Raw genomic sequence first — 13337 nt, forward strand, 5'->3', positions numbered from 1 at the left:
GGAACTGCTTTCATCCCCACGGGAACCCTGTGGGAACTGCTTCCATCCCCATGGGATCCCTCAGAACTGCTTCTGTCCCTGCGGGACACCCGTTCCCGTGCAGGTCTCTACTCTGGAACTCATTGCTGGAGGATGTGGTAACAGCGGTTAGCATATCTGTGTTAAAAAAGGTTTGGACAAGTTCCTGGAGGAAAATTCCATAGTCTATTATTGAGAGAGATGTGGGGGAAGCCACTGCTTGGCCTGGGATTGGTAGCATGGAATGTTGCTACTATTTGGGTTTCTGCCAGGTACTTGTGACCTGGATAGGCCACTGTTTGAAACAGGATTCAGGTCTTCCCCCATTGTAGAAGATATATTATCTTCCAGTACAAACTCAGAAATGTATTAGTTCTCCTGACAGAAGAACTGCAGGTGCAATTTCTTGTGATAGTTTAAATGTGACTGGTATTTCTTGAGAGCTCTACAGATGAGCTACTTTATTAGTAACTTTCGTCTTCCTCCAGAATAAAGATGCTTTTTTTTAATCTACTGAATGTAATTTCTTAGGAGAGAAGAATCTCTAAATGGACACAGACTAGAAGACGTTTTAAGCGTACCGTCAGCAAGTGCTGTTTCTGAGTTCAAAGTTCCAGTTGAGATACCCTTGTAAATATTTAATTTACTTGGATGATGATTTGTATGTGTACTATGAGCTGTCACAGTTCGTTTCTTTTAGAAGGAACAGGGATTTTTAATGCTTAGGTTAGAGTAGATTAAGGACTGATTAGTGTTGGGCAGAGCTTGAAAGAGGAACAAACAGTCTACTGCAGAAGTAGAACACACAATCAAATGGCACAGCAATTCAAGGAAGGACAAACACAGTGGAGTTTATCCAAATGTCAACTTTAATGGAAACAGGACCCAACTTGGCCAAGTTTCAGAAAAACCTTCAGGGGTCACAGAGGGGCATAATCGAACGGGACACCCAAGTTTTCCTGAGGGTGTCCTCGCAGGACGTCCCAGTGAAGGGGCGGGGAAACCCGTATTATTGAAATGAAAGATGGGCGTCCATCTTTCGTTTCGATAATACTGTCGGGGACGCCCAAATCGTGAAATTTAGGTCGACCTTAGAGATGGTCTTCCTTAGAGATGGTCATCCCCGATTTTCGGCGATAATGGAAACCGAGCACACCCATCTCAAAAACGACCAAATCAAACTCATTTGGTCGTGGGAGGAGCCAGCATTTGTAGTGCACTGGTCCCCGTGGCATGCCAGGACACCAACCGGGCACCCTAAGTGGCACTGCAGTAGTCTAACTGATGCACTAACTAAGCCCTTCCCTTACCCCGATCCCTTAGCAATTCAGAAAGGAACGGGCATGCATGAAGGAAATCGCATGCAAATGAGCTGCTTGCTTTTAGCTCATTTGCACACGATTTCCTTCCTAAGGAGGGGAAGCCAGTGCAGAGCAGCCACGCATTTTGCGCATACCAAAGACGGCTTCATACACGCAGACATGCTGCGTGTATAATAGCCGTCGACAACCTTAAATAAATTGCCATCTACAACCTTAAAAAAAAAAAAACGAAGAGGGTGGGGAAACCAAGATGGCTGCTGCACCGGGTGGATGGTGAAAATGCTCCGTGAAAATTGAGCTGAACAGCTCCTTTTTCTTTGTTGAAATGCCCCATAAACGCAAGGGAGCTTTGAGGATAGTGCCTCAACCTACCTCAACTCCTTCGGTTCAAGCATCGCTGGAGCGTTTTTTTTCCCCGGTGCCCCCAGGATTCGGGGAGAGGATCCCATTGTGGGGAGGTCCGGAGAAGCGGAAGCCCCACTGGGAGAGGAAGTCTCCCTATCGCCACCATCGCTCTCACTGATCCCTCCTAGCCCGATGTCGAGAGCGGCCCTGGTGGGAAACCCCGACGACCCGGAAGGCGTGCCGAAAGGAGTTTCCAGTGAGGACCCAGAGGCGCAGGCAACGACTCGGGAAGCCAGGGGGAATATTCCCCCTATGGCACAGACTACGGAGGTGACGCTGCAAACATTGAAGGTGATGTTAGACCAGATCACCACTACACTCCAGAAGACTTCAGGTGATGTACTTATACTAAATGCTAAGTTTGAGGACTTAAAAAAGACAGTAGACTCTATTAAAGACGACATAACTACACAAGTTAAATCGATACAGAAGGAGGTTGACGCTCTGAATGCCTTTAAGTTTACGACCATGAAGGACTCTACAAATATGAGGCAAAAAATTGAGCAAATTGAAAATTTTAATTGGCGCCTTAATCTCCGACTCTTAAACTTTCCATTAATAGCGGGGGTATCTCTGGTTGATACCTTTAAGAAATACTTACCCGTGCAAGTGTGTGGTGAGGCTAGGACAAACTAAATACATCTTTTTTTACACCGGAACAGCTAAAATCGTTTGTAGAAATGAAACAAGTGAGATGAAATAGTACCAGGAGGAAAATGTAGCCAGAATTTATATTTTGAAAATTGCTTGTATTCAATCTTCTCTAACTCTCTTCTCCCCCCTCTTTATTAACTGGGGTCTAAGAAAGGTTACAAATTATCTTAAAGTGTATATTTTCTTTAATTATTCTATTCTTTAAATAATTTTCAGCGAAAGTTAGTCTATGTGAAATTTTTTTTTTGAATAATAGGTTTTTGATTTCTACCTTCAGGGACGTCTTTTTTTTTTTTTTTGAGTATGGGTGAAGGACGTCCAAGTGTTAGGCGCCTTTGCTATGCCTCCGTCCCTGCGACGGGCAGTTGAGGACATAGAAAATGTGGATGTTTCTGTGAGAAGGACGTCCATGCCTTTGCTATGCCTCTGACACCCCCTTTATTTATTTATTTGGATTTTGGATCACAAGTAGCAGCAGTGGAATTTGAACTGGCCACCTCTGGATTGCAAGACCAGTGCTTTAACCACTTGGCCACTCCTCCACTCCCTTGAAATTTGGCCGTCCCTGTGGGGGGGGGGCAGTTCAGGACGTCCAAAATGTTTGAAAGAAGGACGTCCATGCCTTCACTATGCCTCCGCTGACACACACACACCTCCCCCCCCCCCAGGGACCTGCATACTGCTGCGATGGACCTGAGTATATTTGAGGTTGACAAAAAAAGTTTTAAAAGTTGTTTTTTTTTCAGGGTGGGAGGGGATTAGTGACCACTGGGGGAGTCAGGGTGGTCATCTGGCCAGTTCGGGGACCTTTTTGAGGCTTGGTCGTAAGAAAAAAATGGACCAAGTAAAGTCGGCCAAGTGCTTGTCAGGGACGCCCTTCTTTTTTCTGTTATCGCTCGAGGACACCCATCTGTTAGGCACGCCCCAGTCCCGCTTTCCCTACGCCTCCGACACACTCCTGAGAACTTTGGTCGTCCCCACGACAGGAAGCAGTTGGGGACGCCCAAAATCGGCTTTCGATTATGCCAATTTGGGCGACCCTGAGAGAAGGACGCCCATCTCCCGATCTGTGTCGAAAGATGTGCGCCCTTCTCTTTCGAAAATAAGCCTGACAGATTTTCACAATACATTCACAGATTCAAAGCATGTACTGCAATACCTGCGTTTAAAAGAAAAATGAGGACCAATGTCAAAAGTTAAAGAACACAGCCAACAGCATCTGCATAGAAAAAGCTCTGGTCATGTTTCCATTAAAGTTGACATTTGGATAAACTTTTGCTGTGTGTGTCCTTCCTTGGATCGCTGTTGCCGTGTAGTTGTCTAGAACTTGAAAGAACCTTACTTTTCTATTTGCTTTATAGCCATCTTCCTCCTTTGGTTTTAGTATACTTGGGTCCACCTTTATGTGGATTATTATATTGTATTCCAATTTACTCTTTGTTGTTTTTCTTTGGGTATTTTGCATTTATTTTTTTTTTTTTGGTAAAAGTAATTGCTCTACATTTTCTGTTCAAAAATTTATTCGATGGGAAATATTTTGTAAAGAGTTTAAAAAAAATGTACATGGGGTTTCAGTCCATGGTTTATCTGTTTCATACCACTTTTTTATTTCGCTACTTCCTTTATTGGTGGATTAGTACTGTGGCATCTTGTAACAAGAGAGTGGTACTGTGGCAGTCTATAAATGTAATTTGATAATTTCACAGAAGCATAATTTTTACAGTGTTTCAAAAGCTTTTCTGCTACTTTTTAAGTGATATTAAATGTACTTTCAGTTAAGGGGAAACTGGCAGTTATTCATGATCTTTGAGACCTGTCTCAGTGAAATATGACCATCGCTGTTCAGGCCTGTCCTGGATTCTCCTTTCGGACACCTAGGGGAAAGTGCAGCTGTTTTGTTCTGCGATGCTTTCTTGTTTCTAGGTGTGGAATACAATAACTTGAGGATCATATGGTCTAGCTCTGTCGGCGCCAGTGGGTGCTTAGCACCCCCACTATTGATTAAGCTGCTTCATTGTGTCCAGGGAGGGGTCATTTTTATTGTATTTGACACCTTCAATCATTTTTTGAAGATATATTTTTATTAAGATTGGGCAAATGTGTAGGATAGGCCCATATGGTTATCGTGCACCAGAGCATGTGGGCTCTTCTGTGATGAATTTAGTCAGTGAGGTTTTGTAGTTTCCCCTGAATTGATTATCTTGAGGGAATTCATTGTTTATTGTCGACAAACCCTTTGCAGAAAAAGCTCAAAAGTGTTTTTTTCTGGGTTCACAGTTCTGGATTTAGATCTGTATCAGAATCCACACACAGTGCTTGGCTATGTTGGATTTAGGATTTTATTCTATTGGTAGTGGTATTTCATGAGTAAACCAGCTGATAATCACGACTGTTCCCTGAATAACCATTTTTACTGTAAGTTTGGTGAAGTTGCTGTATTTACTTAAAAATACAGGTTTGTTTTTTTTAAATTTGGGTTTTGCACATCTTTTCCAGTAGTAGCTCAAGATGAGTTACATTCAGATACTAGGTAGTTTTTATGGATTAAGGTTAGGCAAGTTTTTACAGACAGTTACAAAGCATTGTCAAGATATCAGAAAAGGGTTGACCTTTTGTCAAGTTCTTGCAAAGAAATAGCTTCTTTTAAAATACCTTCTCATCTGGCCTGGAGTTGTGAAGCACGGGCTGGCATGCTTCAGCTGCTATGTGTGCCTCAACTTGATTTGCTTTCTTCACTTTTCTTATTCTTTTTCCTATTTGAGTTGGCGTTCCTAATTCCTTTCTTTTTAAAATGTTGTATTTTATGTTGATAGCGATTGTAAACTGCTCTGATTATGTGAAGGGGTGGTGTTATCAAGATTAACTAAACTAAAATTGCTGGGGGACTGTATGTGGGTAAATTGGCACATAATGCCATTCTGCCCATACTTTTACCCATGGTAAGCAGAGGCCTTTGCAGAAAAGGGATGAGGTGGGATTTGGACTTTTTGATTTTTGAAAGTTTGCACATAAACGTTAAAGTTTTGTTGGTAAATGTGTGCGGGATAGTTTTCAAAGAACAAGTATGCAGACACTTTCCTGTTGTAATCTACATCCATGCTGACTTCTGAGTCAGGCAGCTGTTATTAAATTACTCTGCTAATGGCTGGTTTATTCAAATCACTGGAAAATATATGGTCAGCATGGCATGCAAGGCATTAATTTTTACCATTTAACTCCATTTTCTGCTTTTAAGCCCCAAATCCTTTCTTATATACTGATTTGGTTAAGTACCATCAAGTTGAGTCTGATACATGGAGGGCAGTTCTGTAACAGTGCATCTATATTTTGAAGCCTGTTCTATAAAGGAAAATAGATGCCTACTTTCCTTTATACTAGTGTAATTTAGGCATAAGCACTTAAAAAGCCAGCCATACAGCTGATGTAAATGATTGCACCTTAATTTCTGAAATACTGGCATACATTATAGTATTCTCAAATTCATGCATGTAACTGTATACCATCACAATGGTTCTCCCATGCATTGCCTATGTATATGCACACCTTCAAACTATTTTATTTATTTTAAAAATTTATATACCATTTTACTGCTGCCAACCATCATTCAAAATGGTTCACAAAACCATAGAACACAAAATATTTGAATAAGGAAGTACTAAGGACAGTTTGAAAGCATAACAAAACCATCATCTCATACATTTCTTTTTTAACCATTTGGAAATAAATTAAGAGCTCCTTTTACAAAGTGGCGCTACCGATTAGCGTGCACTGAATGTGAAGAAGCCCATTCAATTCCTATGGGCTTCTTCGCATTCAGTGCACGCGAATCGGGAGCTCACCGGTAGCGCAGCTTTGTAAAAGGAGCCCTAAGTATTTAGTGTTTTCTTGAACTGCAACACAGAACTGCATTGTTTTAAAATAATGGTAATCTATTCCAAGGTTCAAGAGCTAAAACTGAAAGCCTTGCTACTCCAACAAGCTTTTCTAAATTGTGCTAAAGATGGAATTTCCTGTGATGATCTCAGGGGCTATCATATTAATATAGAATAACGCATAGCCAGAATATTGGCATTTATGTACATATGTGTGTGCACACATAGTAACATAGTAGATGATGGCAGATAAAGACCTGTATGGACCATCCAGTCTGCCCAATAAAATAAACTCATTGCATATGGTATTAAGTGATACGTCATATGTATACCTGATCTTGATTTATCCTTGCCATTTTTAGGGCATAGACCATAGAAGTCTGCCCGGCACTGGCCTTGTAAAATTTCTGAAGTCATTGTCAAAGCCCCTGAATAGCTGCATTCCAGCCCATCCAAATCTATTCAGCCTCGATCATGGCACAGACCGTACATGCTAGTTTTCTGAGCAGTTCTCTGTTAGTGCATTTTCTGTAGTGTGTTTCTGCTGATTATTTTGTGTTTAGTGTGTCTGGTCTTCCTTTCTTACATTGTCTGTCTTTCTTATGTACTAGTTATTTGGAAATATAGGACATCGTGAAACCACTATAAATCATTTATGATGAAGTACTGAAATTGCAAAGGAAAATGAGGGATGGTTAGATAAATTAACATGTAATAGAAAACTTGATGAGCTCTCTGTGCAAAAGAGACAAATCCCCCACCCTTACAGGCCTGATTACTAAACTGTAGTACATTTTTGCATTTACTGCACTTTCAAATTAATATGTGGTAAGTGCAAAGGTTGTGTGCTAAGGGCAAAAAAAAAACATTTGCCACCTCTTTTTGAGGTGGCCGTAAGTGCACCGCACTAAGGAGGTCTTTAACTAAGGTGCTCTAGTGTTTTTAGTTCACACAAAAAAATCAGCTGACACTAAATCCTGAGGCTCCCATTATATTGCTATGGGCGTCTCGGCATTTTAGCATCAGCTGATTTTTTAAACACAAGCTAAAAACACTAGCGCACCTTAGTAAAAGACCCTCCCCCCCCCCCCCCCCAATCTGTACAGAGGACCTTGGACAGCATACTGCAATTAGTACATGCCCATTCTCCACACATAACCTACCTAGTTCCTGTCCCCTAATATAGTATGCAGTTAACATGTGAATTAGCATGTACTATCATGTTAGCATGGTAATTTTCTTGTGTGCTAATTTTCATGTTAACTGCTTAGTGTACTAAGAGATCCTAAAGAGTTGAAGTATTTGAAAACTCCATTTTTGATTTATGCATATATGCTTAAATGTCATTCTGAATAATCTTCAGACTGAAAATCCCATTTTTCAAAATTGACATGCATTATGTTTATCTGGTTTCAGTGACTCCATATTGGAACTTAGTGTCATGCCGAAAGATGAAGACATTCTTCAATTGGTATGTTACATTTCAGTATTTTTTCTGAAAAGGACAAACCTATAGGCTATGTTCAATGTGCAATGTAAGCTTTTATTTAAATTACTAAATTTTGTAACAGAAAAATCAAGACATTTTTTTTCTTATCTCCACACACATGTGCAGTAAAGTTGGAAAGAATTCCATGAGCTATGCTGTATTTGCTTTGCCCATTTGTTGCATTGTCCCAGCTCCTGTACCTTTTGTAAAGTCAAAGTCGATTCATTGCTAGGTTATAGGGCTTAAAAGAGACAGGTTGTCACAATAACCTAGGATTTCATTGAGAAAATGAGTAAAAAAATATAATTTTATTATGTACAAACAGAACGGGTATAAAACACAGTAACCATATAACAGTTATACATTATACTGAACTGTACAGATGGTCCTCAGCACATTCCTGCACCACTTAGCTGGGGGAGCCCTGTTACCGGCTGAGAGGGTGATTTATATGTCCAGGAGATCCTGGCACCCTTTTAGTTTGTTTTGCATGTTACAAAATCGTCTACATTTTACAAGCAAAACTTTACTACCATATAATTTCCAAAGTGACTTTTCTCCCTCTCTTCCCCCTCTCCCATCCTTACCTAAACATCAGTCCGTGAGGCTTCTGAAGATATTCCTAAATAATTTCCCATTTCTTATCAAATCTAGGTATGAAGTTGGGATGCATAGCAGTTAGTTTTCCCACAAGCATAGCTGTTCGTAACCTCTGTCTCCACACTTCCACCTGTGGAGAACTGCTCTTTTCCAGTCCTGAGCCTATAACACATCTTGCTGCCAACATGCATTTTTTGAGAACTGCCTTGTTTAGTTTCCAATTAGTATAACCTTAATTCAGATAAACGTAAACTAGAGAGAAAATTGCAGACCAAATATTCATCTCATTTTCTTCTTGATTTGTGTCCAAAAAGTTTTGTTTTTTTTACAGGAAAATCTCCCTACATGTGAAAATAGGAACCGTTCATCTCACAACCCCTCCAACAATGAGTTGTATACTGGCTGGATATTTTACTTAGCTGTAGTGACGCCATATACCATCGCAGGAAAACTTTTAAGCTGTTTTCCTTAATTTTGTTGATGTTATCTTTTGCACCTCCCTGAGGATGACCCCCCCTCCTCCATTGACTTTCATCAACAACTCTACGTAAATCTAGCATATATTTGTTTGAGGCTCATTTTCAAGAGAAAAGGTGCAAAAAATTGCATAAACCGGCAGATGGATGTTTTTCTCCCCAAAATGTCCAAATCGCTATTTTCAAAACCCCAATTGTTTCTTTTTAGATGTTTTTGTATGCTGTTCGTCTGCAGTTCATCCAAATAACAAGGGGGCTTGTTAGGGACATGTTTAAGTCAGGATTTGGACATTCCTGGATGTTTTCTGCCATAATGGAACAAAACAAAACCATCCAGCACTAAAAGTTGGATGTTTTGGTCTAGACCTCTTTTAATAAGGACTGGCAAAGAGAGAGTCCCTCTGATAAATTGCAGAGAATATATTAAAAAAAAAAAAAAAAAAAAAAGCTTTATTGAAAAACTTGTTTTCTTCTTCCAACACAATACTTCAATGCGCTAGTGGTTCTCAGTGTTTAAAATTAACCCACTTGTATTTTTTAGCAGTAATTCAAGGTGCTGGTGGTTCTCAGCATATAAAACTGGTCCTCTTGTACCAAAATCTAACACGCTGGTGGTTGTCAATATTAAAGGTTAGCGGCAGGTGCTATGAGATACCTTGGGATCCAGCTTTCCCCAGATAGACGACAGTTATATCATCTTAATGTCCGTCTTCACCTGGAAAAAAAGTAAATAGCTTCGAGAGTAGTGGAAAGATCTGCCCCTCTCTCTTATGGGGAGATGTGCACTTTTTAAAATGGCAATGCTACCCAAAATTCTTTATCCCCTTCAAATGGTACTGCTTTGGGTGTTTAAGAAGGAGGAACTTTTTTTTATAGAGGGGAGTGTGCAATCTCTTTTGTGGAGAGGTAGGGTGCCACTGTTGCTATGCTAAATTGACACTGAATAAGCCCAGAAGGGTCTGGGAGTCCTGGATATCCGATTGTATAATGTGGCAGCTTTAATGCGCGGGGTTCAGGAGCTTTACTCTGGTCATAAGTACATAAGTATTGCCATACTGGGAAAGACCAAAGGTCCATCAAGCCCAGCATCCTGTTTCCAACAATGGGCAATCCAGGTTACAATATACCTGGCAAAATCCCAAAAAAGTACAAAACATTTTATACTGCTTATCCCAGAAATATTGGATTTTCCCCAAGTCTATTCAATAACGGTCTATAGACTTTTCCTTTAGGAAGCCGTCCAAACCATTTTTTAAAACTCTGCTAAGCTAACTGCCTTAACCACATTCTCTGGCAATGAATTCCAGAGTTTAATTACACGTTGAGTGAAGAAACATTTTCTCCGATTCGTTTTAAATTTACTACATTGTAGCTTCATCGCATGCCCCCCTAGTCCTAGTATTTTTGGAAAGCGTAAACAGACGCTTCACATCTACCCGTTCAACTCCACTTATTATTTTATAGACCTGTATCATATCTCCCCTCAGCTGCCTTTTCTCCAAGCTGAAGAGTCCTAGCCGCTTTAGCCTTTCCTCATAGGGAAGTCATCCCATCCCCTTTATCATTTTCGTTGCCCTTCTCTGCACCTTTTCTAATTCCACTATATCTTTTTTGAGATGCGGCGACCAGAATTGAGCACAATATTCGAGGTGCGCGGTCACACCATGGAGCGATACAAAAGGCATTATAACATCCTCATTTTTCTTTTCCATTCCTTTCCTAATAATACCTAACATTCTATTTGCTTTCTTAGCCGCAGCAGCACACTGAGCAGAAGGTTTCAACGTATCATCAACGACGACACCTAGATCCTTTCTTGGTCCATGACTCCTAACGTGGAACCTTGCATGACGTAGCTATAATTCGGGTTCCTCTTTCCCACATGCATCACTTTGCACTTGCTCACATTAAACGTCATCTGCTATTTAGACGCCCAGTCTCCCAGTTTCGTAAGGTCCTCTTGTAATTTTTCACAATCCTCCCGCAATTTAACGACTTTGAATAACTTTGTGTCATCAGCAAATTTTATTTATTTATTTATTTGTTACATGTGTACCCCACATTTTCCCACCTATTTGCAGGCTCAATGTGGCTTACATAGTACCGTAGAGGTGTTTGCCAATTCGGTAGATAGCAGATACAAAGTTATATTGTGATCAGATGAGGTAGTACCTCACTAGTTTCTCCCATCTCTAGGTCATTTATAAATTTGTTAAAAAGCAGCGGTCCCAGCACAGACCACTGGGAAACCCCACTAACTACTCTTCTCCATTATTCACCTGCAGAGCTCAGCTCTATGCCCAAGGGACACTGAGATTTTGTGACCCTCCTTCACATGCCCCTTGAGAAGTAGCCTAGTGGTTAGAGCACCAGCCTAGACATCCAGAGGTGCCCGGTTCAAATCCAACTGCAGCTCATTGTGATATTGGGCAAGTCACTTAACCCTCCATTGCCTCAGGTACGAAATTGGATTGTGAGCCCTCCAGGTACAGGGAAATACCCAGTATACCTGAATGTAACTCACCTTGAACTACTACTGAAAAAGGTGTGAGCAATATCTAAATAAATAAAATAAAAATTAAGGGTTGTCGAGATGGCACATAGGGTTTCTTGTGCTCCTTCTGCAAAGCTTTGAGTTTGTGGTGGACATCCCCGCATATTTCTCCTTTCTTTGCACTTACTTGTAATCCTGATTTGCTAGGAGGGCAGAGGGCCTTGCATTTGAAACTCTTGGTGCAAAAGGGCTGCACCACCTTGGGGATATCCTGTTGTTTTCGAAGAGCACCTTCCCTTCCTTTGAGCTCGTGGCAGCTCCCCCCCTCCCCCCCACACACACACAACAATTATGTCTGCAAATTCCTCACTATTTGGAGATGCTTAGAAAGAGAGCTACATCTAGTTTACAATGGAATGAATGTGATGAGGATTTTCATGCTTTGCCTCTTAAGGTTAATGCTTTATGTGGTACAAGAATAATACTGTGGCTTGGGACATCAAACATGTGGAGTACTTAGCACAACAATGGACTGAGGAGTTGGGAATGGATGTTAATGTAGACAATTTGTGCAAGTATTGGGAAGAACATCTTAAATTGATACCTTCTTTACCAGTGCAAGAACTTAACTTTAAGCTCTCTCATCAGGTATACATTACCCATGTTCGGGTCTGTCAAATGAAATAATGGGACGACACCTGTTTGAGATGCAACTTGGTCGAGGGCCGTGGCTTCATTCATTCTGGAATGTCCTTTCTTGGGGGATTTGTAGAGGCATTTTTTCCAGATCATAGCCAGGGTTCTGGCGGGAGCTCCACCCTACACTTATATGTTGTTTCTACTGGCGGATTGGGAGCCTGATCAAGACAGAGACCGAGAACTTATTGTGTCTATTGCTTAGAATAAGTTTATCCTTTCGGCATTGATGCTGGCTAAGAAGTTGATATTTGATCAAGGACACTCCCTCAGCGCTTCTGATTTGGATAAGTACATAAGTATTGCCATACTGGGACAGACCAAAGGTCCATCAATCCCAGCATCCTGTTTCCAGCAGTGGCCGATCCACGTCACAAGTACCTGGCAAGATCCCGAAAAAGTACAAAACATTTTATACTGCTTATCCCAGAAATAGTATAAAATGTTTTGTACTTTTTTGGGATCTTGCCAGGTATTTGTGACACAATGGATGTTTGGTTTGGATGGTTTAGAACTCTGCTTTTATGCCCATGGTACTAAGCCCTGGATGAAAACGTATGTTCTTCTTTGGAATGAAGTTTTTAGACTCTATGGCTCTCCAGAGATAGCTTGGTATTGTTAGTGTAAACTTTGCAGCTTTGATGCTTGGTGCCTGTTTGGGTTAGAATTTCTCATTGAGCCTGGTGGGTGGGGGAGGGGGAGTGGATGTTTGTGTGGTAGGATATATGGTTGATGTGTGTGTGGTGGTTCTTAGGTTTATATACAAAGTTTCAGCAGAATGACTTGCTGTATTGGGGTCATCCCCTTTGGATAAGAGTCCACCAAGGGTGGTGGTCAGTTTTTTGTGTTGCCTTGACGTTAAGAATCAGTTGTGTTGGGATTCTTTTTGTGATTCCTCCCTTTGTTGTTTGCTGATGTATCACTACCCCATGTTGTCGTCTTATTCCTTCTAAACAGATAAATAACGTTTTTTTTTTTAAGTGCATTTGAATATATCCCTCCTTATTGAATAATTCTGGGTCATTTCCATGCCCCAAGACACCCCCAGACTAAATGGAGGTATCTTGAGCACAGGAAACTCCCTAAGGCTGCTTTTAATATATTCACCTCGTATATCTGAACTCCTTACTTACCAGAGCTGTGTACTAGCTCATAAGTAGCCAAGAACACATACTAAATATAGTTAAGAGTATAAGAAGGTATGAATCTCTTAGGCATCAAGTATAATTACAATTAACCATTAGTCTGCAGACACAATTTACAGAACACTATTTGTCATGAGAAATACCATTCAATTGGTTATAGGAATAT

At 40.8% G+C, this 13337-nt stretch overlaps 1 protein-coding gene across 1 annotated transcript in view; it reads left to right on the top strand.

Annotated features, from left to right (window-relative positions):
- The window catches only part of ARHGAP21 (Rho GTPase activating protein 21), a 546622-nt gene that overhangs the window by 282977 nt on the left and 250308 nt on the right, over window positions 1-13337 (top strand). Inside the window, 1 exon segment of the mRNA XM_030199291.1 lies at window positions 7688-7742. Coding sequence (XP_030055151.1) covers window positions 7688-7742 — 55 coding nt within the window.

Source organism: Microcaecilia unicolor, chromosome 1, assembly GCF_901765095.1.
Source record: "Microcaecilia unicolor chromosome 1, aMicUni1.1, whole genome shotgun sequence".
In the NCBI taxonomy this organism is placed as follows: Eukaryota; Metazoa; Chordata; class Amphibia; order Gymnophiona; family Siphonopidae; genus Microcaecilia; species Microcaecilia unicolor.